Raw genomic sequence first — 23290 nt, 5'->3', positions numbered from 1 at the left:
CATGGACAGCATCACACGTGCTTTAACCTTGGGTTAACACTCAAGGGTTACAATAACACTGCCTCCAGCAACTTCTCTTGCAATAGCTCTTCAGAGTTTCCGAAATACTCTTGCATATACAGAACCTCACATGATCCTAACGAGAGAGCCCTTAGGTAATCACCATTTGGAAACAAAACAACACAGTCAAAACACTGCTCCGTGGGTATTTATGTTACGAGTTGATATTTGAAATGGCTTAGTTTTTGAATAGTTCTCATCACTGGCTATTTTTTTCCAGTTGGGTAAGTGAGGTAGACCAGAGGAATTAATACACTGGTTTGGAATGAGTTTGGCCTGGGTTTTCCCTCAGCATTGGCCTTGCGATGAGGAGTTCCTCATCCTGTGCAGAGAATTTGGTGAAAGTTCATTTCTCACATCAGCCTGTATTGTGTCCTCTTCCAGTGCCTTTTTGCACTTAGCAACAATGGAAGGAATAGCAGAGACCATTGTTCCGTTGTGCGCTCATCACTTTCTGAACAGGGACATTTCTCAGAAGACTTTTTAAACAACGTGTCATTGGACTCCCAGCTGGAATGATTTAATTGCTTTTGGATTCACACCGGGGGCATGTTGTGTGAAGGCCAAGAAAGCAATCACGGGGACGAGTTCACCGCATTCCTGCTCTGCAGTTGCCTTGAGGGGCAGTCAGGCCTCTCTCTGTTGGGGCGAGGGGTGCGGGCAGGGCCAGGGTCCCTCCCGCCATAGCCCCGTGCAATGAGGAGATGCTCTCTGGCTGACAGATGCTTATTTCTTTAATTGAAGTTTTCAGGGGCTAGCCTCTTTACTTTTCTTTAACCTCTGATAGCCCTGTTTGTTTTCCTGTTGAGGCAAGTGAATATTCCAAAAAATTGGAATACGGGCTGGGAGCGTGGTTTTTAAGAGCAGTAGTACATTTAGAGTCAGGTTATAACGTATTGATTCCTAACCGGCCACCGCTTTTGCACATGGGGCTGCTTGGCTCCGTTGCCGGGAGCACGATGCTGGCTGGCGCTTGTCCTCCGTCATGGTGCAGCCTCAGGCAGGCTTTCTGTGCTTCTGGTTTCTTACCTTTAAGGAAGAGGTAACGAGTCTTTTTCCTAGGTTCTGTGAGAGCTAAGTGAGTTAGTAACAGTTGTGCCCGTTGGCTATTATCATTAACACCACATGTAACTGAAAAGATCCAGAAGCCTAGGACAACCTTGTAACTGATGAGAGAATCCTGGGACATTAGTATGTTTAAAGGCCTGGCACACAGTGAGGGCTTTCTGAGAGGCGTACGACCACTGTGAGTGTGTGACATTATTGACTTGCCCAGAACGAGCTGTTTCAAGGGTGGCACGAGGTCCCCTGTCACACCTGCCCCTTGGTATAATCAGCCTGACCCCCATTTCTTCTCATTTTCCTGAAGTATTTCTTTCACTGGTCCACACAGGACCTGCGGGACACATACAACTTAGGACAGCGGGCCAGCGCCCCTCGGAATTCAGTGTGTGGATGCCTCTTCCTGGGACTGTGAGGCCCCTTTCCTTTGTGGTGAGATGCTTATGCAGGTTTCAGTGGCAGTCAGCTAGGCGATGTCCCTGGTGGTGGAAGAGAATCGTGTGGCTCAGATGTGTCTTCCTAAACAGGTCGCATTGGGCCAGCTGTTCAGTCTCTTTAAACCTCAGTTTCCCTGTTTGTAAAATGCTGATAACACCAGCTTTTCCCATTAGGGTTAGCTCTGGGGAGGGAGGAGCATGGGAAGTGACCTCTTCATGGCGTTTCATTTTGGGGTGATGCAAACATTTTAAATGTTACAGTATGGAAATGGTGGGACAGCTCTGTGAAATGCAGAAATCCATTGGATGATATACTTTAAATGGGCGCATTACATGACGCGTGCGCTAGAGCTCAGTAAATATACGTAAGAGTCTGTTAGGACGGAGTGAGTGACAGACACACAGTCCTGGCCCTTGGCGAGTGGTCAGAGGGTGGGGGCTGGCTCCTGTCCTGTCACCGGGCTCATGCCCTAGGATTCTGTCTTCTAAAGAACTGCAATACCCTGCAGTTGTGAGTAAATTAATATCATGTGCTTGAACCTTAGAATCTTGAATCAATTTTGTTGTCCATAGTCGGCTGGGATATGTTTATATCATGCACATTGTAAATTGAATTGCCGAGCTGTTCAGCAAACTGCACAGTATTTAATATTTTCAGCTAAATTCATATGGCCTGTCTTAAGGGGAATCTTTAGTCACTTGGTAAATTGCGCTGCTCCCAGAGACTGTACAATGTGCATATAGAATCTTTGAAAGTTTCCTGGCTGGAGGGTGGGTGGAGGTGTACAAGTATTTGATTGAATGGTGGATCCACAATGTTTATTTGGAGACCCTTGAAAACAATCCTTATTACCATGCAGATATCTCCGTATTTACCTTTTCTGTATTAATACTTCTATTCTGAAAATTACCAATTCTTCTTGTATCATTGATGGTGGATATGGGGTACCTTCCAATTTAACACATTTTCAAGGTATATCTCTCCAAGTGTGTTGTGAATACTTAACAGCTTCCTTGTTCAAATCCAAAGGTGGACCAGAGTCATTTACTACAGATGTGGCCGGCCTTTCAGAATCCATCCCCTTGAATACAGGGTTTTATGAGACCCTAAACTGCAAAACACTTGATGTGCTTGTCATTCGAGAGTTAACACATGTCCCCTTCAGAGTACACCTGTAGTCCTGCGTGCTTTGTCTTGTTTCTTGAGAGTGATAAAGTATGAGAGCCCACTGCCCGCCATCCCAATAGGCCATTTGTCTGGACGTCCCTGCCCCTGGCACTCTGGAGACTGAAGATACCTTAGAGCCAACTGCCGTGGGCCCGGCTGTAGGGCCCGTCACCACCAGCTGTGAGTCTCGTCCTTTCCTCAGCTCCTTTGGGGGCCAAGTGGGCCAAGAAATCATTTTTCAATGACAAAAACCATTCATCCTGATTTATGGTCTTTCAGTTGCCCTGACCTTTATATTCTCCATAAAGGTCATCTGCCCTTTTAAACTTTAGTATCAGAAATTATTAGGGACACACGTAAGAAACATGTTTAAATGGCAAATCTGTTCAGCTCTGGTGGTTGTTTCACATCACTGCACGTTGATGTGTTCACCTTTTTAGACCTGGGGACGGTGGCAAACAACTTTTGATTGTAAGAAAAAGTAAGTCACATTCTATGACTTACAGAATTTAAGTTCTCACATAGAAAAGAAAATTCAGTTTGTTTTAAAAAATCCTCTTTAACGGATTTCTTTATATATTTCTTTCAACACGATAGGCATTCACTATGTAGGCATTTCAGAGGCATTTCGTAAATACCATGTAAGTCAGTGGGACATGTGGGTGACGCTGGGGTCGGGGTGTACAGTCACTTACCTGATGTTGGTGCCCAGGGTGGGCGAGCTGGGCCGCGAGGTCATGAAGGGGCTTCTGCTGCCCTGCCTGTGTCCTCGCTGCTCGCCCTGGCCTCGCACGGGTGTGCTGGAGCTGAGTCAGTGGAGATGTTTTTGCCCAGGGCAAACCGGGTTGCAGCTCACACATGCTGCCTTAAAATCCTCTTGAACTGTTGGCACTGGTTGGCAGACATTCCATTGTTTTCAGACAATAGTGACTCAAAGTTGAACTGGCTCCAGGGAGCAAGTGCAGCTTTGTATAGTAACAAGGGTTTAATGCCAGCCAATGGATGGAGTCTGTCTTCCCCACGTCGGGCTGCCTCGTAATGACATGAAGCTTACATTTAATTATCTGGCTCGAGATCAGAAACTTGGCACGCTACTCTTTTCCTTTCCTTAACACATTCTTTTATTTACAATGATTCTCTTTTTGTCCCTTCGATTTGTTTTGGGGGTGGGCCTGGGCGCAGGGTTTAATTTTATGTCATTTTGGGGTTGGTTCCGTCTTCCAGCCTAGTGTTCAAGCATTCCTTCTTGTCCTTTGTGTCTGTGCTAGCAGACATTCCGGCCCAGCTTTCAATAACACCTCTTGTCCACATGTGTCTTTCAAGGAGGTAAAGGCTTCGGAACCCAGTTAGCTCAGGTCAGGCACTGAGTCATCTCAGGATATCATATCGCTTTTGTCAGATACCAGGCAAGATTCCTCGTCCCTGCTCAGCTAATAAAACTCCATCGGGAGTATCTCCTCCTGTTCAGACGAAGTGCCTTTCTTAGCATGAATAGTCCTGGAGACTGGGGAGGCTGGACATGGGAAGGGCCTGGAGGCAGGCGGCAGTGCCGGGGTGGCCTGGTCGGCTCTGGTTAGAAAGGGAATTAGTTTTCAAAAGTAGTCTTGTCTTCACCATTGCAGCAGGAGTTGTAAAAAAGATCAACCTGACATTTGCCTAATGCCTTTCTCTCAAGAGCACAAAACACTTTGTATACTTTATTTTAAAGATTTCAGCGATTCCTGGAGGACAGACCCGAGGAGGCCGCTCGTTTGTAGTTCAGGGACTGGAAGCACAGATGTGTTTGGTGATCTGGGAACCAGAAATCAAAACCAAGGTCTCCACGTCCCTCCAAGAGGCCATGTATAGAGTGAGGGTTTGAAAGACCGTGTGACCAGCTTTTCATAGGCTGCCTTACTGGTCTCCCCCAGGAATTGTGGTGCGATCTAACGCTGAGCTGACCTTATGGGGACATCAGTGAGTACAAACTCCCTGGAGCTATCGGTGTGAGTTCCTCTTTGGAAAGTGTAGCTTTCCACAGTTGACAAGATCTCGGGGTTGCAGTTACAGGCGTTAAGTCACTTCTCTTGCTCATTTAGTTTTCATCCCGTATTGGGAGCCAGTCATATCTTCTCAGACACGAAGTGACTGTAAATCAAAATATCAGCCTTTGGATTTAAAGATTTTGCTTGCCATGGTGTGAAAACACTTGTCTATAGGCCATTTAACTTTCAGAGTATGTGTATACAAATCAATATATTTCTCTCTGTTCATTAATATAAGAGCTGCTTGTATTTGAGTACAATACAATTTCCTAATATTGTTCACCATGATAAATGCCTTTTTTTCCTCTCCCTTAAAGAAACGAGTCCAATTATTCCTTTTAATTGGGGACAGTGTGCATAGGTTCTCTATACATCTAACTTTCTTGGTCTTTCTGTCTCTTACGTTCACAGGGTTTAGTCTTTCACTGTGAGGGAATTTTTTTTTTTCCCGTTTCCCCTTCTTTCCCCTTCTCGAGAATCTTACAAATGAAGACAAAAGATAATTACTTGAAGGGGTAAAACTGGCAGGTTCCCACGACACTTAAAATTAATGAGCTGTTGAGGACAAAATATACCTTCCCTTTGGCTCCATCGCCCTGGCCTGGTCCTACCCTCCCCCTTTCTTCCCATTTAACACGTGATTTGACTTTTTGGCTGTGTTTGCCATTTGGGTGTGTTGCTGCTATAAAATAGCCAGATAAGATGGTTACAGGAAGTAGATGCATTTGAAAACTATCTCACAGTTTAAATTAAAATAAAAAATTTTATTCAGTTTTTAATTTTTGAAAACTCTCCTTTCCTGATGATCTGGTCAGGATATCCTGTGGTAGAATACAGTACTAAGGCTCTCAGAGCAGCTAGCCGGGTTACGATGCTCATGGCCTTCCTGGCCCCTCTGGTTCCCCTTCCCCTTCCTGTCTGTCGTCATCGGGCCACACTGTCATCTTTCATTTGCAGGGCTTTGCTTTCCAGAGCATTTTCCTGAGCAGTTGATGTAGTATAGTGCTCGTTGTTGGTGACACTCTCTCAAGGCACCAGAATAGAACCAGGAGGTGAGTTCCGTTTCAGGTGCAGATAATGCTGAGCATGGAGCTGGGTGTTTCTTCCGGATCTCAGAAAGATACTACTTGCTAACCACAGTGCCATCCTTAACGAAGTTCCTCGAAATCCCACGTTAGCAGTTGGCCTTGCCTGTGGTTCATTTGGAAAGGAGGGATGGAGAACTACGGGAGCCCTGCCTATGGGAGCCCTGCCATGGGTCTAGTCATTGACTCCCCGGGAAGTGGTGTGTGATCCCAACTGGCTAACACCTACCTGGTACTTGCTTCATGCCCTGCTAAAAGCCCCTTCCTTTCTAGATGAATATTTTCTCCCTGAATCCTCAAGACAACTGTACAAGATAGATGGTGAGTGGAGAAACTAAGGCTTGGACAGGTAACCAGCTCCAGGTCAAATAGTTAGCAAATTATTTATCTGGATTCGAATTTAGGAAGCTTTATCTCAGAGCCTGAGCTCTTTTGGGGACTGGTAGGTGTAGACGGAAGTACATGGTCCATTAAAGCCTCTGGAAACCATGATGTAGCTAACCATGGGAAAGATAATCCAGCCCAGCAGTTTCAGGCTTTTTGGTGTCAAGATCCATTTCTACCCTCCACAATTATTGAGGGATCCTCCCCCCAAAAAAGACTCCTCCCCCAATTCCGTTTCAAGCCGTTGTTTCTCAGTCTAGTTGTGTAGGACACAGCTCCTTGGCCCATGCTGGTGTTATGAGCCTTGCGCTCCCCCTGCCCCCCCCCCCCCCGGCTGAGGCAGTTGGTCGCTGGTTGGCCGCTCACAGCAGCCCACAGCCTACGGCCACTCAGGCTGGCCGCCAGCCACTCACGGCAACACTCAGCGGCCCGCAGCATCTCACGCCAACCTCCAGCTGCTCATGGCAGCCCAGCTCCAGGGAGAGTCATTGTTCACAATCTTAGCTGTAGAGGGTGCAGCTCACTGGCCCATGTGGGAACCGAACGGGTGACCTCAGCTTTAGGAGCTTGGCGCTCCAACCACCTGAGCCACCGGGCCAGCCCCCCCTCCCCCGAAGACTCTTATTAATGTGGATTGTATTTATTGATATTTACCATGTTAACATTACAACTGAGGAAATTTAAAAATATTCATTCAAAAATAACACAAACCCATTACATGTTAACACAAACCCATTACATGTTAACACAGAACATTTTTGTGAAAAGTGATTATATTCCAAATCCAGGAAGTTATAGGTGAGAAGAGTTGTGTTGTTTTACATGTTTGCACATCTCTAATGTCTGGCTTAGTGGAAGACAACTAGATTCTTACGCCCGCTTCTGCATTCAGTCTCTTGCAATGTATAGTTTTGGTTGACGTATATAAAGCAAATCAGTCCCAGACAAAGATGTAGCTGGAATGGGCAGGAACCTTTGTAGATGACTTGATTCCTTGACGTCACACCCACACTCAGCCCGTGGTAGTGTCTTAAAGGTCAGTTGTTACAGCAACCTGAACCGATATCACTGAGCGTTTCATACTCCGTTCATTGAAATCCATCGGTTGCCCTTCCACTTGGAATGGATCTCTTACCCATGCACAATTTTGTAGTGTCTTGTATTGATCGCTTGAAAATAATGGTGCGCTGAGTTATGGACCTCTTTCCAACTGTTGGCACCTTTCCTTATGCCGTATCAAAGAACCCTGTATCTCCACGGACCTCGTCAGAAAAGTCTTTTCTAAGTGTTGAAAGGCTGTCAAACTCATGGTGGCGGACAGACGTTTTTCAGGATTGTAATTTTTGCTTGAAATTGTGAATTCTGTCATTGGCAGCCATAACTATTAGTTATTTTCCTTGACAGGCTTACTTTATTCATTTTTGAGAAAGTGGCCAAATAACTAAACTCTACTGGTGGTTCTTTCAAATAAAAATAGCATTCCATGAAAAAAGCAGTTAGCTTGCGAGTTAGACAATCACGCAAGTGCTTTTTCCTGAAAATAGTCATCCTGCTTTGGTATGCGGGAGAAGTGCTCTATGTGTAGTTCTCATTTTGTCGCACAAAGTGTGTGTACTCAGGGGTCAAGATTTAATACCATTAGCAAGTCGTACTGCTTTATCACATCCTTAAATGACGCTGGCTTTGTTTTTAAATTGATAGTGAAGAATTCTCTCGTTACTAGTCTCTCGTTTGGTACCACTGCATTGATTTGTTAAGTCGCCAGCAACTTTGCCCACCTTTTGTCGGTGTTTGAAAAATAAATAAGTTTTATTGAAATGTAATTCATGTATCATAAAATTTACCCATTTAAAGCCCCCCCCCCCCCGCAAACCTTGTACCCATTAGCAGTCCCTCCCGTTTTCTCCAAACCCTGGCAGCCACCAGTCTACTTTCTGCCTCTATGTATCGGTCTGTTCTGGTCATTTCGTATGAATGGAATCATGCAACATGTGACCTTTTGTCATTGGCTTCTTTCACTTAATAGTGTTTCCAGGATTGATCCGTGCCGTAGCATGTATCAGTACTTGAATCCTTTTTAATGGATGGATAATACCCCCGTTTGTTTCTCTAAGTACCAGGTTCATCAAACCTTTGGATTTCACTCATCCCCCCAGTTTTAAACTATTATTAATAATTCTGCTCGGGACATCTGTTCTTTTGTGGACATATTTTTCATTTCTCTTTTGTACATACCTGGGAATGGAATTGCTGGGTCACGTGGTAATTCATGTGGTTTCAGCTTTTGAGGAACTTCCTAAGCTTGTTTTCCAAAGTGACTGCATCGTCATTTTACATTCCCACCAGCAGTGTATGCAGGTTACAATTTCTCTCTGTCCTCACCGACACTCCATTATCCGTCTTCTGGAGTATAGCCATCCTAGTGGATGAAGTGGTATCTTGGGTACTCTGGACTTGGCATTTCCCTGACAGCTAATCCACCTTTAGCCATCACCATCATGGAAATATCAACACAGTGAAAAAGGCAAATAATATCTTAGGATAATTGTGAAAACAGTTTTGACCAAGGGGAGTCCCCTGAAAGGGTCATGGGTCCCCCAAGGGTCAAGTTACCCATTAAGCTAGTAGAGACATGGGGTGTGTTTTTAGCATTGTATTTCTCCTTGCTTGGACAGGGCACTAGCAGCCCCTCTTTTTCCCATGAAACATTGGGAAGCAGCAGGAGGCAGCTGGGTTCAAGTAGGAGGTGGTGATGGGTCATCAGGCCAGCCGTCTGTACTGAAGCCCTTCGCATGGTAGCTACAGCGAGGACAGGGGGACAAGAAGAGATCCTACCACAATATGGTTACGTAGCAACCTGAATGGTCCTTTCAAATGTGCAGCAATACTTTTCACTAAATGTCAGGTGCCTGCTGAACCCCAGACATTGTACAAGCTAGACATGCTCCATCCGGGAGCATCTGTTACCCCCAGTCTATAGACGAGAAAACTGAGGGATTAAATCACTTGCCCAGCTGTTAACTGCAGGGCTGGGAATTGAACTGCTCATATAGTGTTAATGAGAGGGGACAAACCCATAGGATAATTTTTTTTTAACTGAATAGAGAGAAATCATTATAGAACTGGTACTTTTTGTAGGCTGTACCTTAATACACATCTGAGTGGCAGTAACAAAGCAGAAGTATGTAATGTTTGAGATATAAAATAAGTTTCCTGTGCCATGTTTCAGTAAAAGAAAATTGGGGAACGGTCAAGAATTGCCTAGATTCATGTTCTTTGGCTTGATTTTTAATCTCATTGAAGTATGACTTCTTACAGATGTTGCTTTTAATTTGTCTTGAAATCAGGCACAGAGACTGCCAGCTTGGGTATGATTGATGGTTTCTGACAATGTGCAGTTACTTACACTTAGAATAAATGCCAACCATTTGAAGCTCTTCATTTTTTCTGTAACTGAGATTATCCAGTGAACCTTATACAACACAAGATCACAGACCCTATTTTGATGTGGCACGGTCTTTACTTCCCTGAAAATTTAGTGTGAATGTAACCACTGGGGGCCAGGAGGAACTTTAGAAGGTCCACGTCCAATCTAGATAGGGTTTTGTAAGTCCCTATGTGTACCATATACAGAGTAATAACAAGTGGACTAAAGAAGTAAATCTAAGCAATTGAACCCCAAAACAGTTGGGAGACTTAGAGGATTATTTTTCCATTTGAAAACATGGGAGGACTGTCTAGGCATTGCAACAAAGAAAGAAAGTTAAAAAAAACAAAAAAACAAACTAGCGGATTTAGCACCACAAGAAATGGAAAAGCAAATGAGAACTAAGAGGACAATATTTGTAGCCTGTAAGGCATAAATGTAATTGCAAGGACATTTGCACATGGAGGTGAGAGAGAGCAGAGGAGCTTGTGTAGACAGGTCAGCGGGAGGGCATCCTTAGGAGACAGAACTGGTGACCTGAGGGCTCTGAAGGGCAGATGGGATAGAGGAGTCTGGCTTCTCTTCCTGCTGGCTTACAGCTGCCTGGTCAGGTAGTGAATTCTGCAAGTCCCAGATTGGGGTTGGGGGCTGTGGCCTGGAGTGGGCAGGTAGGTAGATAGACATGGTGACCTTTTAAGGCTCCCTCTGTCAGGAAATGCACCAGGCGCCTTTTAAAAATGACATCTAAAGGGACTCACTCTTTTCCCCACGTTGCTCTGCCTGAAGCTCGTGGGGTGGAGAAGACCAGGCAGGGGTGGCCGTCCTCCTTCGCTGGCTGGGATGTTTTGAGGGGAGTGGAGACCTGTGGGTACAAGAGGAACAGATGGGAAAGGCTTGTTGATTCCCAGAGAGGGTCTGGACCTGACGAGTCCGTCTAGGTTTGCAAGTCCTGGCTGTAAAGCACCAAGAGAAAACTTGACAGCGGCCTCACTGGCGTGTACTGTAAAACCCTGGGTATCACTGTGCCCGTTTGAGCTCCTCGTGGGTGGGATCCAGCCTGCGCATTGGCAACTGGCACTGAGAGCGAGGGGGGCTGGGCATGGGCAGCCTGGCTGGGCAAGGTGCCTGCCTTCTCCAGGCCTGTTGACTTCACCCGTAAAGTGGGCATGAGGACAACATCTGTCTCTCTGGATTCAAAGGCCAAGTGTACTTCCCAGCGCCACTTAGCATCGTCCCCTGGCTCTGGGTCAGCACACGTACGCGTTAGCTGTTCCTGCTGTTGTGACCTCTGGAGTAGAAGCAGGGCTGGCTCAGCTGCGCCCCTCGCCCTCCTCCCTGGTCCCTGACACACTTTCGTCAGCAGATCTTCAGCCTCAAAATGCGTAACTAAGTTTGAGACTGTGTTACGTTACCGCAGACCCCTGTATCTGTGTACCCGAGGGGCTCCTGCTCCTGGGGTGTGACTGTGGGTGTTCATGTCTCCATTTTAATTCTCTCTCTGTGTTTAAGGCATGATGCTGATGTTCTGAGGCCTGTTGGGGTTCTTGGGTAGGGAGCTTGAAAAATGGATTTTTGGTCATTTGGACCAAAGCATATAACTGTTAGGATATGCTTGTATTTTCTCCTTTGTCTCCGTTTTGGGTTGTTCCTGCTCAGTGCGGGGTGCTTTGACCCGAGCTGCTCTCGGGGGTGTGATGAGACCTGACTGACATGCGAATGTCTGCCTTTTTTTTCCTCTTTGACTTCGGGAAGCTGAGGTTCCGTGGCAGCCTCGTGACTTCATTCTTCCTTTTTCTCTCCTTCCTCCCTAGTTTTCAACGGTTCTAGCAGGTCATCACGGGAGAAGGAACCTGTTCAAAAACACAGAAGCAAAGAGGCCACTCCCGGCAAGGAGAAGCACAGCGACCCCCGGGCCGACAGCCGGAGGGAGCAGGCGCCAGCGAGCCGCCCGCCCACGGCCCTCTCCACGGGCTCCTCGGCCAAGGGGCCCGCCGCTGCCGACCACCACTCCCCTCTGCATCGGTCGGCTCAGGACTTACGGAAACAGGTAAAGCCCCACCCTGCCTGCCGCACCAGTGCCTGGTCTGGCCCAGCGGTGCCTGCCTGCCAGACGCCACCTCCCCATGTCACCAAGTTCACTGAAGGGGAAATGTGAGTAGCCTCAAGAAATGCAGGTTTCGAGGGCGCGTAAAGCAGGAAGGTGATGCTCGGAGGTGAGGTGGGGAGCGAGAAACCTCACGTCTGCACAGGGGTGCAGCACACACCCCTCTCCTGTGAAGGCTGATTTTCCTGGGCTGGAGCGTTTGCCTTCTTTGCTGGACCGAGCTGCATCCTGGATGTCAGAATAGATAGGAAGGGTGGAAATAGATGTCAGAATAGATAGGAAAGGGGGTTTGCCGTCGTCCCTCCTCATCCATTGACGTGCCCTGGGTGTCAGGTGAGTTGCAGAGTCTTGGGGGCACGTCAGTAGTAGTTAGGCCCAGAGCTGGTAAGTTACACCTTCAGAGAGGCCTGCAGACTGCCTGGGCTGTCAGCGGATGAGCCTGCGCTGTTCATGTGTTCTTCTCCATGTGACAGGTTAGCATCTGCCCCCAGGACTTCTGAGCAGAGGCCGGGCACGTGCTGCTGAGCCATCTGCGTGAGATGGGTGTGGGGCGGGTAGGGCTTCGCTTGGCTGGGTGCATTTCACTCCTGTGCTGCAGGGTCAGCAGAGGCAGGCGCACACTGGCCCCCGTTTCAGGGTCAGCTCAGATAACACAGATCCTGTTGGGGAAACTTAAGAATGGCCTCGGGGCTCAGCCATTGTTGCTGTCACAGTGTTCCTTCTGTAGACTGTGATCTCTCAGGACCCTGGGAACTAGATGGTAGAAATGAAGGCAGGTGCCTGGGGGCAACGCAGGGAAGGTCTGGCTCGCAGGGGTCAGCTGGCATTTCATTGACCCCTGCGCTCCTGTTCTAACTCCATTTTAACGGCAGTGAGCCCTGGGGATCACAGATGAGCTCGCCTCATCGAGAGTTTTATCACACAGAGTTCAATTTTTCCCTGAAATAGACGGGAGACTGTATCTTTAAAGACTGATTCATTGTGAGCTGTGGGTAGACTGAAATTTCTTGGCTGGCAGTATTCCAGAATGACTAAAAGATGGTCATCGTGGTGTTAAGATAGTGGAATTTCTCCTTTTGAATTGTTCTTTACCCCTGGTCTTTCCCCTCCTCGATGATGTCAAAAATATTTCTCTGGATATGTGACTATACACATACATAGGAATATGTATGTGTACACACACACACACAGACACATTGTTACTGTTAACCTAAAGCTTTCAAATACTCTTCAGGGCTAGCAAGAATCCTCATTTATGTTTCCAGTCCTCAGGTACCCACTTCCTCCTTTGCAGTGTTATCTTGAGATTAAGCAGATGGTTTTAGCATATTTTAAACACTGCCTGTTCTTCCCCATTTTCCTAGAGAACGGAGCGTGACTGTGGGATTGGCCTCCCAAATGCTGATGCACAGTTTTCAGGACTGAGAGGCGCACAACATAGCCTTTCGTTCCTGTGTCTTTGGAACGTCTCCATCCTATTTCCAAAGCTGAGGGTGTGATAGGCACTTAGGCAGAACTGTCCTGCAGATGTTTTGCTTATGAAAGAAAACAATTAAAAAAGGACCCAAGGAAGGAGAGGACCCATCTGTGGGGCAGGAATGAAGGGCTTAGAAGGGATAAATATGTGACTTGATATTCGCATGGAATCATAATCAGACACTTTTCTCTCAGCACGTTCATGTGTGGGGTTAGACTGTGTAAACCTCTGGTCTCAGTTGGTCTTAGCACTTGCCTTTCAATTCACCATTTACCACTGTTAGGAGTAAGAAATTTGCACCGTTGGAGGTAAGATTTGAGGGGAGCAGAATGTACCCTTGCCCTGGATCCCCCTGCTCGGTGGCTGCATGTGTGGCCTTGGAGTTGGAGAGACCTGGGTAAGTGCAGGTGCTTTCTTGGTTCAGGTAGCGTCTTTGCAGGTGGGTGTGACAGTGCAGGCATTCCAGCGCTTCCTCCCATCACCCCTCCCTTCTGCCCCCTCTCCCCAAGCCCCATCAGCTCAGATGGGGTGGCCCAGGGCTCCCAGTTGTAGTGTAACTCTGGCTGTGACCTCTCCTGAGACTTAAGATGTGATACTGAGTAACCTTTCTTTTGGAGCCAGTCATGTCAACTCCTCTCACAGGGATAGTGTGAGAAATGAAAGGATAATTTTGAAACCGTCAAATTCCATTAGTTAAGTACTGTGAAAATAAGGTCAATACAAGCAAATGGTAGATCCTTTTGTAACTGCCAGATGCAAATTAGAGTCTGACCTTGCATCTTTTCAACTGCTTACAAGATAGAGGTCCAAAGGGTACTCCGATGTTTAATTTCAGCTCTGATTAATGTTTTTATATTAGCCAAGAAGAGAAGGACACACATGACTGTGTGAAGCGTGCGTAGGTGGGCAGGTGCCGGGACGCAGTGTTCGGGGTGCTGCTGAGAAGTGACCTTGTCCCGTTTACCCCGGCATCACGTGATCACGCACGGTTTTTACTATTCAGTTGGTGCAAAAGTAATTGCGTTTTTGTAGTTATTTTTAACCCTTTAAACCACAGTTACTTTTGCACCGACCTAATAGAGAGCCCTTGTCCCAATTACCTGACCCTGTGCCATGTAGTTCTCAGGCCCCAGACCCCAAGACTTAGATCTTTGAACATGCACTTCACCTATGCCTTTTTCTTAGTGCGAGGGGCTTTGCCAGCCCTCTGGCTTTTCTCACACCAGACGTGCTACCTGTCGTGATGCTGTGATGCACACACGTACGTAACAGCCCTGCGATTGTCGGGGTGGGGGGCAGGGGCTCCCCTGTGTGATGGTTTGATTGTGTGGTAGGTGTCTGAGAAAGGAGTGAAATCTATTTTTTTGTTTCCTTAAAACAGTACTTGGGTTTAAATGCAGTAAAAAGTAAGAAATTTAGAATGGTAAGACGAGCTTATACCTAGATGGGGTTTTGAAGTGTTGGTTTTCCAAGGGAGTCATGAGGCAGGTTTTTTTTTTAAACTTTTATTTATTTTAAGTGTGTTTTTCCAGGACCCATCAGCTCCAAGTCAAATAGTTGTTTCTATTTAGTTGTGGAGGGCACACCTCACAGTGGGCCATGCAGGGATCGAACCGATAACCTTGTTGTTAAGAGCATCGCGCTCTAACCAACTGAGCTAACTGGCTGCCCCGAGGAAGTTTTTATTTGTACAGAAATGTGCTGTTGGTCAGCCAGGACGTGGGTGTTAGGCTGGGCTGAGCGCTCAGGTCACCTCTGTGCTTACTGGTGCTGAGGCTGGAGTGTAGTGTGAAGAAGAAACTTAACAACTCGCCTGGGCCTCCGTTAGACACGCTCTGCTACCTTCAGAGGAAAGGTTTTCATGTGAAAATGTACAGGGGTTGCTGCAAAGTCCTAGCCTCATAAGCTTCAGAGTGGGGTTTTAAGCTCCGTGCAGACTAAAGAATTAGAAATATTCTTACACAGTTCTGCACAATGAAATAGTAGCATCCAGGGAGAGAAATGTCAGAGACCCACCTTAGCTGTAATAATGTTTGTTTTATTGTGTTTCTCATGAAGTTAGGCTTGTAGTTTGAATTGCATGTGTTTGTCGAGTGGTATTTGTGACTCAGTGAAGTTGCCGCTTGTGGGAGCAGGTGTTATAAAAAGATTTAGAGACTGCTACGAGAACCCAGCTTTTCCCGAGACTGGGGCAAAACGTCTGCCTTGCCCTACTGCTCATTAAATTGGATCTTTCTCCAGCAGGCCTTCCCTCCCCTTCTATAACTCACAGCCTGCCCAGGAGAGTTCTGCTTATTTTAGGCTCCTTTGTTTTTTTAATTCAAGTTTTAAAGCCCAAGGGGACTATTGCCAACCAACAGATGATTTTTCTCTTGAGCTCTCTAGCTGCTCCTCAGTTCTGAAAGGATGGGCAGAGGCACCCGGCTCAATGGCTCCCTCTAGTGAGAAATAAGAGATTGACAACTGAATCTCATTGAACCGGGGACAGTTTCTTTGACTAGGGCTGGTTGCAATAAAACCTCACGGCTGTGTGCGTGGGCTAACCTGAGCTACAGGGAACGGGTGGGTGGTGGTGGGCCAAGAAGAACAAGCTGCAGACACCCCACTCCCTGAAGACCTGCGTGAGAGTTGGGGGAAGTGGGGTGCGAGGTTGGAAATCCATACCAGATCTGAGAGAAAGAGCTACTTGAAGAGTTGAAGTTGTTCAGCTAAGCAGTCTTTTCATTGCACGTTGGAGGGTTCTGCCATAGCCAGCTTCGTGTGAATCCCCAGTGGTTGGAAATGACGTGTCTCATGTGCTCAGTGTGAGCACCCTGTGTGGAGAGCTGGCCCTGGCTATCGTGTTTGGTTCTGTTTAATAAGGCAGTGGGTGGGGACAGACCTCGGTGGCAAGGGAAAACCATGCCTTCTTCCATTCCTTTGTTTTCTCTGGTACCAGTTGAACAGTGCACCTCTAGAAACAACCACAAGGCCAAGGAATAGGCATGTGTGTGTTGACAAGTGGGTCCTGGATCATTGGTTTGTTTTGTCCCTACCTTTCTGACACATGGCACAGCTGGTTGGACAGACTGATGCCTGGGTAGGCACGAAACACAGGCACACTGGGCGTGGGGTAAGAAGAAAGAATATGGTCAACAAAACATGCCCTGACCTGTCTTCGTAATTTATTTCTCTCTAAATTAAAATACAATGTTCTGATGGGGATACACTGAGTCTTCAAGCTTGTAATGTAGACGTGCAAATATAAGATTTGGGTGGACACTTGTGAAGATCACTGTTACCACAGTGAGGAAGAAAGCGAATACAGTAACGCGTTCTTCTGAGAGAACAAGGTCGTTTGCTGCACATGTTGGCAATAAGCCATTTTTAAATTGACAGAAGGTGGTCCTTTTGCTATTGAAAATGGCATGCCGTTCCTGTAACCTAGCCAGCTGGAGGTCAGGTGCCCCTGAGAAGCTGCACTGGATGGACCCCAGGGCCCTGCACTCTTTTCTGTGGTAGAATCTTGTGAGTTTTGGGACCACTGAGCCATCTGCACGGGCTTGCAAACACTAGTCCCTTTTCTCTCTCCTCACTGATTAAATCAGAATAGAGTGGGGCTATAGAGACTGGAATCAGCTTTGTTTTTAGCCTCCCACAGGGATTCTTAGGGGTCCCAGGTGTGAGAAGCACTGAACCCAAACTTCTGCCCGATGTAATGACTGAGGAGGAGATGGCGTTCAGCACCGTCCATGGTCGGCCTTTTCACTGGCAATGCCTCATTTTCTAGAAGAGATTAAAGCCTACTGTGCAGTCCGCTTGACTGTGAATTGGGTGGAGAGTTGGAACAGGTTTACTCTAAATGGCTAATGGAAGATGGAGGGCCTGTGGGGCTTTGTCTTCACTTCCTGGGAATTGTAGCCCTGCTCTGAAGACACTGGCTCCCTCCCCAAGGCTCTTCTAGTGTCTTGATGGTGGAAGCATCTCTCAGAATGAGCTACACCAGGATTAGACTGTTGCTTTTGTTTTTCTAAATGGTTTGTTTTGGTTTTAGTCAATGGGAGGATCTGAAAGAACGATTAAAAATTAGATATTTTCATTCCTCACCATACCTCGTATTCCAAATTAGTGGTACTGGCTGTGGGAAATTTATCTTTGCCCCATCTCTGGTTTTATAAATTTATTTTTAATTTGTTGTCACCATGTTGCTAGTTTTTTATTTATTTATTTTTTAATGTCAGACCCTCTCTTTCCCACCTGATCCTGTCAGTCCTGCTTCTTTGTAGGGTGGTGAGTGGTAGAGGATCCAGACTGTAATTCCTGGGCCTTCCCTTCCGCCTCCAGTGGGGCCCGCGTCCTCACTGAGTCTAGAAGTCAAGGCCGGCTCACCGGAAACCTGGTTCACTAAATGCCCCATGTTGGCTCATGGAACACAGTCTCATACCAAGAATTTGTGGCTTTGATTGGACTGTGTATAATTGGTGACATACAAGTAAATATGGGTCTTGGTGGCTTCTTTCCTTTTTCTGTTTTCAGAACCTTATACTGATAGTTTGCTTCAGTGGTATCTCCCCATATCAACTTCATCATCAGCTGGGACCTCATTACAAATGCAGATTCTCAGGTCCATCCCAGACCTACTGGATTGGAAACGGGATGGGGCTCAGTGGTGTGCTCTGACAAGCCCTTCTGGGGTTCTGACGACCACTGGTTCGATACCTGAGGGAAAGTTTGATTTTTGCTTCTGTGTTTGTTCCACACGTAAGCGGACTGCATACCCCTGGGCTAGACCTGGGCGTAGTGGAGTGGTTCCGTCCTCTGGGAGCCTGACCCCGTGGTGGGGCAGCTGCACAGCCCATGGTGGCCCTGGGTGGTGAGGAAACTGCTTCAGGTCGCAGCTGGCACAAGGAGGGAGGGAGGTGCTTTTGCATGACCTTGGCTGGTCAGCCCTCCTGAGTCGGGAGTACAGGCTCCCTTTACCCTGTCACCTTCTTCTTGGGGTTTTTTGGTGAGAAAAGAGGGCTGTTTCTGCTGTGTTTCCCAGTAACTTCAAGTTTTAGTCTGCCTCTTTGGGAGGTAGCAGTGTTAATGTAACCGAGGAGTTCGTTTTTTACCTCATGTTGCAGATGAGAGCTTGATACCCAAGATGTTAAAGGGCTTGTCAGAGGCCCCTGAGGGGCAGAGTTGTGATGCGACATCCCCCGCAAACCAGCCAGCTCAGCAGCAGCTCCTGTGGCGGGCCCTACACCCTTCTGCGGACATTAATGCATTTCTGGTGTCCACCCATGTCACTCTGGTTTCTTTATATAAATGAGGGTGGCGTTTATGTGTCACAAGATTACTGTGGTGTCCGAGTGTAAGGCAGCCTTTGCAGCATATGCTTGTCTACGCAGTTCCCGTGGAACTGAATGTGAAAGCGTGTTGAGGGGTGGAAATTGGGACCCCCTGTGCAGAAGAGGGTCGGGCGTGCTGTGCTGCATGGAAGGCGAGGTGTGCCTCCCGATGCCCAGCAGGCGCCGCGTGGGGCACGGCCTCAACCGTGACGTCATGACGTCGGGACAGATCGGAGGGCGGGCAGCCACCCCCGGGCTTGGCCTGGAACTTACATCGCAGCTGAACTACTAGCGCTGCTATTCTTTTCTTCCCATAGTATTTTTGTTGCGTTCTTTTTTTAGCACGTAGATTTTAAAATTCTGAGGGCATGCTGTTACAGGCCCGCCATATTCCCAGGTTTGCATCCAGGGATTCAACCAACCATTAATTGAAAACAGTATTTTTGGGGGGATTTAAAACGCACCCCTAATCCCCGTGTTGCCAAGGGTCAACTGTATATATCCCCGTCCCTCAAATGGCTAGGATCTTGCTATGTTATTATGGTATACGTTATTAACCTGTGACAGGTGGTTGACGGGCATGTGGAGCGGTCCTCACGAAATACCGGATTTCCTGGAACCTTGGGGACACACATGCATGTTAAAACACACCAGGAAACCGTGCTGGGCAACACCCTGTCAGGCTGCATGTTTTTGTGCAGAAGGATAGGTGTCGAGTTGTGCAGAGGTTTTGAAACTGAGCACCTCAGAGTTTGGTTCGTGGCTGTGTATTTTATTTGCCTTGGCTGGTAGCCCACGTCTCTTCTCTGTTTAGTTACCAGTGAGTGGAGGTCACCTTCTCAGCAGGTACTAATTCTGCTTTTCTCCCCCTCTGCTTCTCCTGCTGCCTCCCAGGTTTCGAAGGTAAATGGAGTCACTCGAATGTCATCTCTGGGTACAAGTGCAACCAGTGCCAAAAAGATGCGCGAAATCAGACCTTCACCGTCCAAAACTGTGAAGTACACTGCAACGGTGACGAAGGGGACTGTCACATACACCAAAGCCAAGAGAGAACTGGTCAAGGAAACCAAACCCAATCACCACAAGCCCAGCTCAGCTGTCAACCACACAATCTCAGGGAAAACTGAAAGTAGCAATGCAAAAACCCGCAAACAGGTGCTATCCCTCGGGGGGGCGTCCAAGTCCACCGGGCCCGCCGTCAATGGCCTCAAGGTCAGTGGCAGGTTGAACCCAAAGTCATGCACTAAGGAGGTGGGGGTGCGGCAGCTGCGGGAGGGGCTGCGGAATTCCAAGAGGAGACTGGAAGAGGCACACCAGGCGGAAAAGCCACAGTCACCCCCCAAGAAGATGAAAGGGGCGGTCAGCTCTGCCGAAGCCCCTGGCAGGAAGGCGGCCCCTGCTCCGGCCCCAGCGCCTACCCCGACCCCAGCCCCAGCCCCAGCCCCCACAGAGAGGGCTCTGCTGAACGGACACGTGAAGAAGGAAGTGCCCGAGCGGAGCTTGGAGAGGAACCGGCCGAAGCGGGCCGCGGCTGGGAGGAGCACGCCGGGCAGACAAGCACACGGCAAGGCGGACGGCGCCTCCTGTGAAAATCGTTCTACCTCGCAATCGGAGCCCTTGCACAAGCCGCACGAGGCAGCGGCCAAGCCCGAGAAGGGGATCAGCCGGGCCGGGTGGGCGGCCATGGACGAGATCCCCGTGCTCAGGCCGTCGGCCAAGGAGTTCCACGACCCGCTCGTCTACATCGAGTCGGTGCGCCCTCAGGTGGAGAAGTACGGCATGTGCAGGGTCATCCCCCCTCCGGACTGGCGGCCCGAGTGCAAGCTCAACGACGAGATGCGGTTCGTCACGCAGATCCAGCACATCCACAAGCTAGGCCGGCGCTGGGGCCCCAACGTGCAGCGGCTGGCCTGCATCAAGAAGCACCTCAGATCTCAGGGCATCACCATGGACGAGCTCCCGCTCATAGGTAAGCGCCCCCGTCCTGGGAGCCCAGTTTCTCTCCTCTTTCACCTGCGGATGCGCTGCTCCGTGCTGAGGAGGCTGAACCCGTTTGCTCCAGGTGCTGGGCATTTGTGCAGAGAAGGGCTGGCCTCCAGGTCTGGGCTTTCCCCTGCAGCGGCAGTGCAGGGCCTCCCCGCCGGGGCCAGAGCAGTGTCTGGGGAAATGGGCACGCTGCCCTGTGCCATCCTCGGCTGGGCTGCCTTTACGAAGCACCACAGAATGGGGGGCTTAAACAACAGGAAGTTGTCATCTCTCAGTTCTGGAGTCTGGGAGGTCGACATCAAGTTGGCTGGCAGGGATGGTTTCTCCTGCAGCCGCTCTGCTTGGCTGATGTATAGACGGCCGTCTTCTCCCTGTGTCCTCGCTTGGCTCTTCCTGTGTGTGTGTGTGTGCTGCTCGTGTCTCTTCCTTTCGTTAGAAGGACACCCGGCGTATGTGTTGGGACCCCCACATTTTAACTGCCTCTTTTAGGACTTTATGTCCAAGTATGGTCTCATTCTGAGGCACTGGGGGTTGGGATCCAACATGTGAGTATTTAGGGGACGGGCTTCAGCCCGCAAGCTCCCGTTGAGCTGAGCCCATTTCTTCTTCTGTCTGATCTTTGTCTCTTCATTCTCAGTTTACTTGAGGTTCTGTTTCTTTGGTGACCAGCTTGGCCTTGTGGAGCCCACAGGTCAGGGAACAAGCACAGCTGTGGCCGGGACTGCTGCCCAGATCAGCGCGGTGACGCCCAGTGAGCGCACATCCCAGCCCCGAGACCCGGGGCTCCCGCAGAGCCCACGCACAGCTCCCCGGGAGTTCCTGGCCCACTTCTGACCTGGATCTTGCACCTCTTGGGTTAGCTCGCTGTCAGGGATGAGTGGGCTCTGTGTAGTGGGGTTTCCTGTGGGGACCGCTCACTTCCCTTTCAGATCTAGATTCACGAAACGAAACCGGGGGCATTCCTGCCTCCATTTTGGAGGTCCTGATTTTTCAAAGGCTGGAAGGAAAGGAGACATTTAGCAGTCATTTAAGTGTCAAGCATTGGCAATAAGACGGAGTTCCTTGTGAGATGGAGGTTTCATTATTCCTCTCAGCAGGTGCCCGCCAGGCCTAATGCCTGAGTGAGAATCATTTAATTTGAAAGAATTCTTGGTTTGTAGTCTCCTGTCAGGGATGGCACGTGAGAGACAGTGACACAGGGCTGTGGCAATAAGCTGAGCCTGTGAGAATATCTCCGGAGCTTGGTGGTGGCTGCACCCTGTGTGTACTCAGGCCATGGGGGGAGATGGCATTAGTGGAATGTCCCGAGTCACCCCCAGCCCCTCACCCCCCAGGGAGCGGTGGGTCTTTTAGGGATAGGTGGTGTATTCAGGTGGTGTCATGATAACAGCCAGCGACCTTTTGTTCCCAGTAGGATTTCTTTAACCTTGACTCCTTCTGTAGCAGCAGAAGCCAAGTAGGCGTGTCCATGGGCTGTGTGAGTTCATGCTTTTTGTTATTGTCTGGAAGCGTAAAGCATTGCCACTGTCCGGAAAACGGGTGCTGACCTGGTCTATTACCAATAGAGGCCTTGGGCCGTCTGAGCTCAGCCATCTTGAGGTACAAGGGACTTAGTAGTCTACGAAACACAGACGAGCCCCTTGGGGCGCTGCTGTGCTGCAGAGAGTAGGGTCAGTGTGGACGTGGGTAAGGAAGGCGCTTTGCCAGTTAGTAGCCTGGTGGCCTTGGGAACGGGCTGATCATGGCAGGTGAGGCCATGAAACAATGGATTTGCAAGAGCTTAGAGAAAAATGAGAAAGTATGGCTGGCCTCCCCTCTAGTGACACCTGTGATCGAGCCACCAGGGCACGTTGGGGTCGCTTGTTCACTCTCCACTGCTGCCAGCCCTGGGGGGTCTTCTGAGACAGACCAGAGTGAGGCGCAGAGTCTGGCTGATGTCGGGGCGAGTCTCTTCACTGAGGTTGCTCCCTTGTCCACAAACAACTGAATCCAGCATCCTGCCAAGCAGAGCAAATGGCATTCAGGCTACTGCACACCCACCCCTGGTCTTATTTGCAATCTGCCCGAAGTGGTCCAGGCTCACATCTGGTGGTGCCTCGATGCACCGCCAGCCCTCGGCCCTGAGGCTGCTCTTAGGCCGCTGTCAGAGTTCGGCAACAGTCCTGCTGCTTTCCTGAATCTATCCCTCACCCTCCAAAGACGAAAAACTTCCTTACTTTGCTCCCCTAACGTTTTCTTGTGCATTTACCTCCTGGTAGCCAGTGGATGGTTATTCTGGAAGATTTTCCCTCCTTTATTGGCCATAGGGAGGCTGCTTTCCCGGGTCCCATCTAGATAGTCACTGTGCAAACATTCTAACGTATTTGAGTGGACATGCATCTGTACAATTCTGTAATTTGATCAAGGAATGGAGTGAAAACTAGCCCCTGTGTCCTTCTGAGATAAGCAGCCCCTCTGTGATGGGCGATGGGAGGGAGGGTTTGAAGGACAGACAGCCTGCCGGGTGCCCTCACCTGAATATTGCCCATCACCCTAGAAATCCAGTGGGATTGAAAATAAGCAACCTCAGGGGCTCACATGTCGGAGGGTGTTAGAAGGGGAATTGAGACTGACAACACAGCCGGCATGTGTGCAATTCCTGACGTCACAGCTGTCCCAGGTGATGCTGGGACACGGGTGCAGCCGAATGCACAACCCCACCCCCACCCTCCCCGCCCCTCCCCAGGGATGGGCCCCTGCTCCTGTCTCCATGTCTCTGCCTCCT

The 23290-nt window shown here is 48.9% G+C and overlaps 1 protein-coding gene across 6 annotated transcripts in view; it reads left to right on the top strand.

The window, feature by feature from the left end:
• Positions 1 to 23290, top strand: part of JARID2 (jumonji and AT-rich interaction domain containing 2) — a 253854-nt gene that overhangs the window by 206925 nt on the left and 23639 nt on the right. For all 6 annotated transcript variants that reach the window (XM_019742971.2, XM_074335194.1, XM_074335195.1 and 3 more), the window contains 2 exons: positions 11459 to 11694; positions 19435 to 20509. In XM_019742971.2, coding sequence (XP_019598530.2) covers positions 11459 to 11694; positions 19435 to 20509 — 1311 coding nt within the window. The remainder of the gene's footprint in view (positions 1 to 11458; positions 11695 to 19434; positions 20510 to 23290) is intronic.

Source organism: Rhinolophus sinicus, linkage group LG06 (genome assembly GCF_036562045.2).
Source record: "Rhinolophus sinicus isolate RSC01 linkage group LG06, ASM3656204v1, whole genome shotgun sequence".
In the NCBI taxonomy this organism is placed as follows: domain Eukaryota; kingdom Metazoa; phylum Chordata; class Mammalia; order Chiroptera; family Rhinolophidae; genus Rhinolophus; species Rhinolophus sinicus.
Note: the sequence above shows the minus strand (reverse complement) of the source record. Positions and strands in the feature narration are given on the sequence as shown.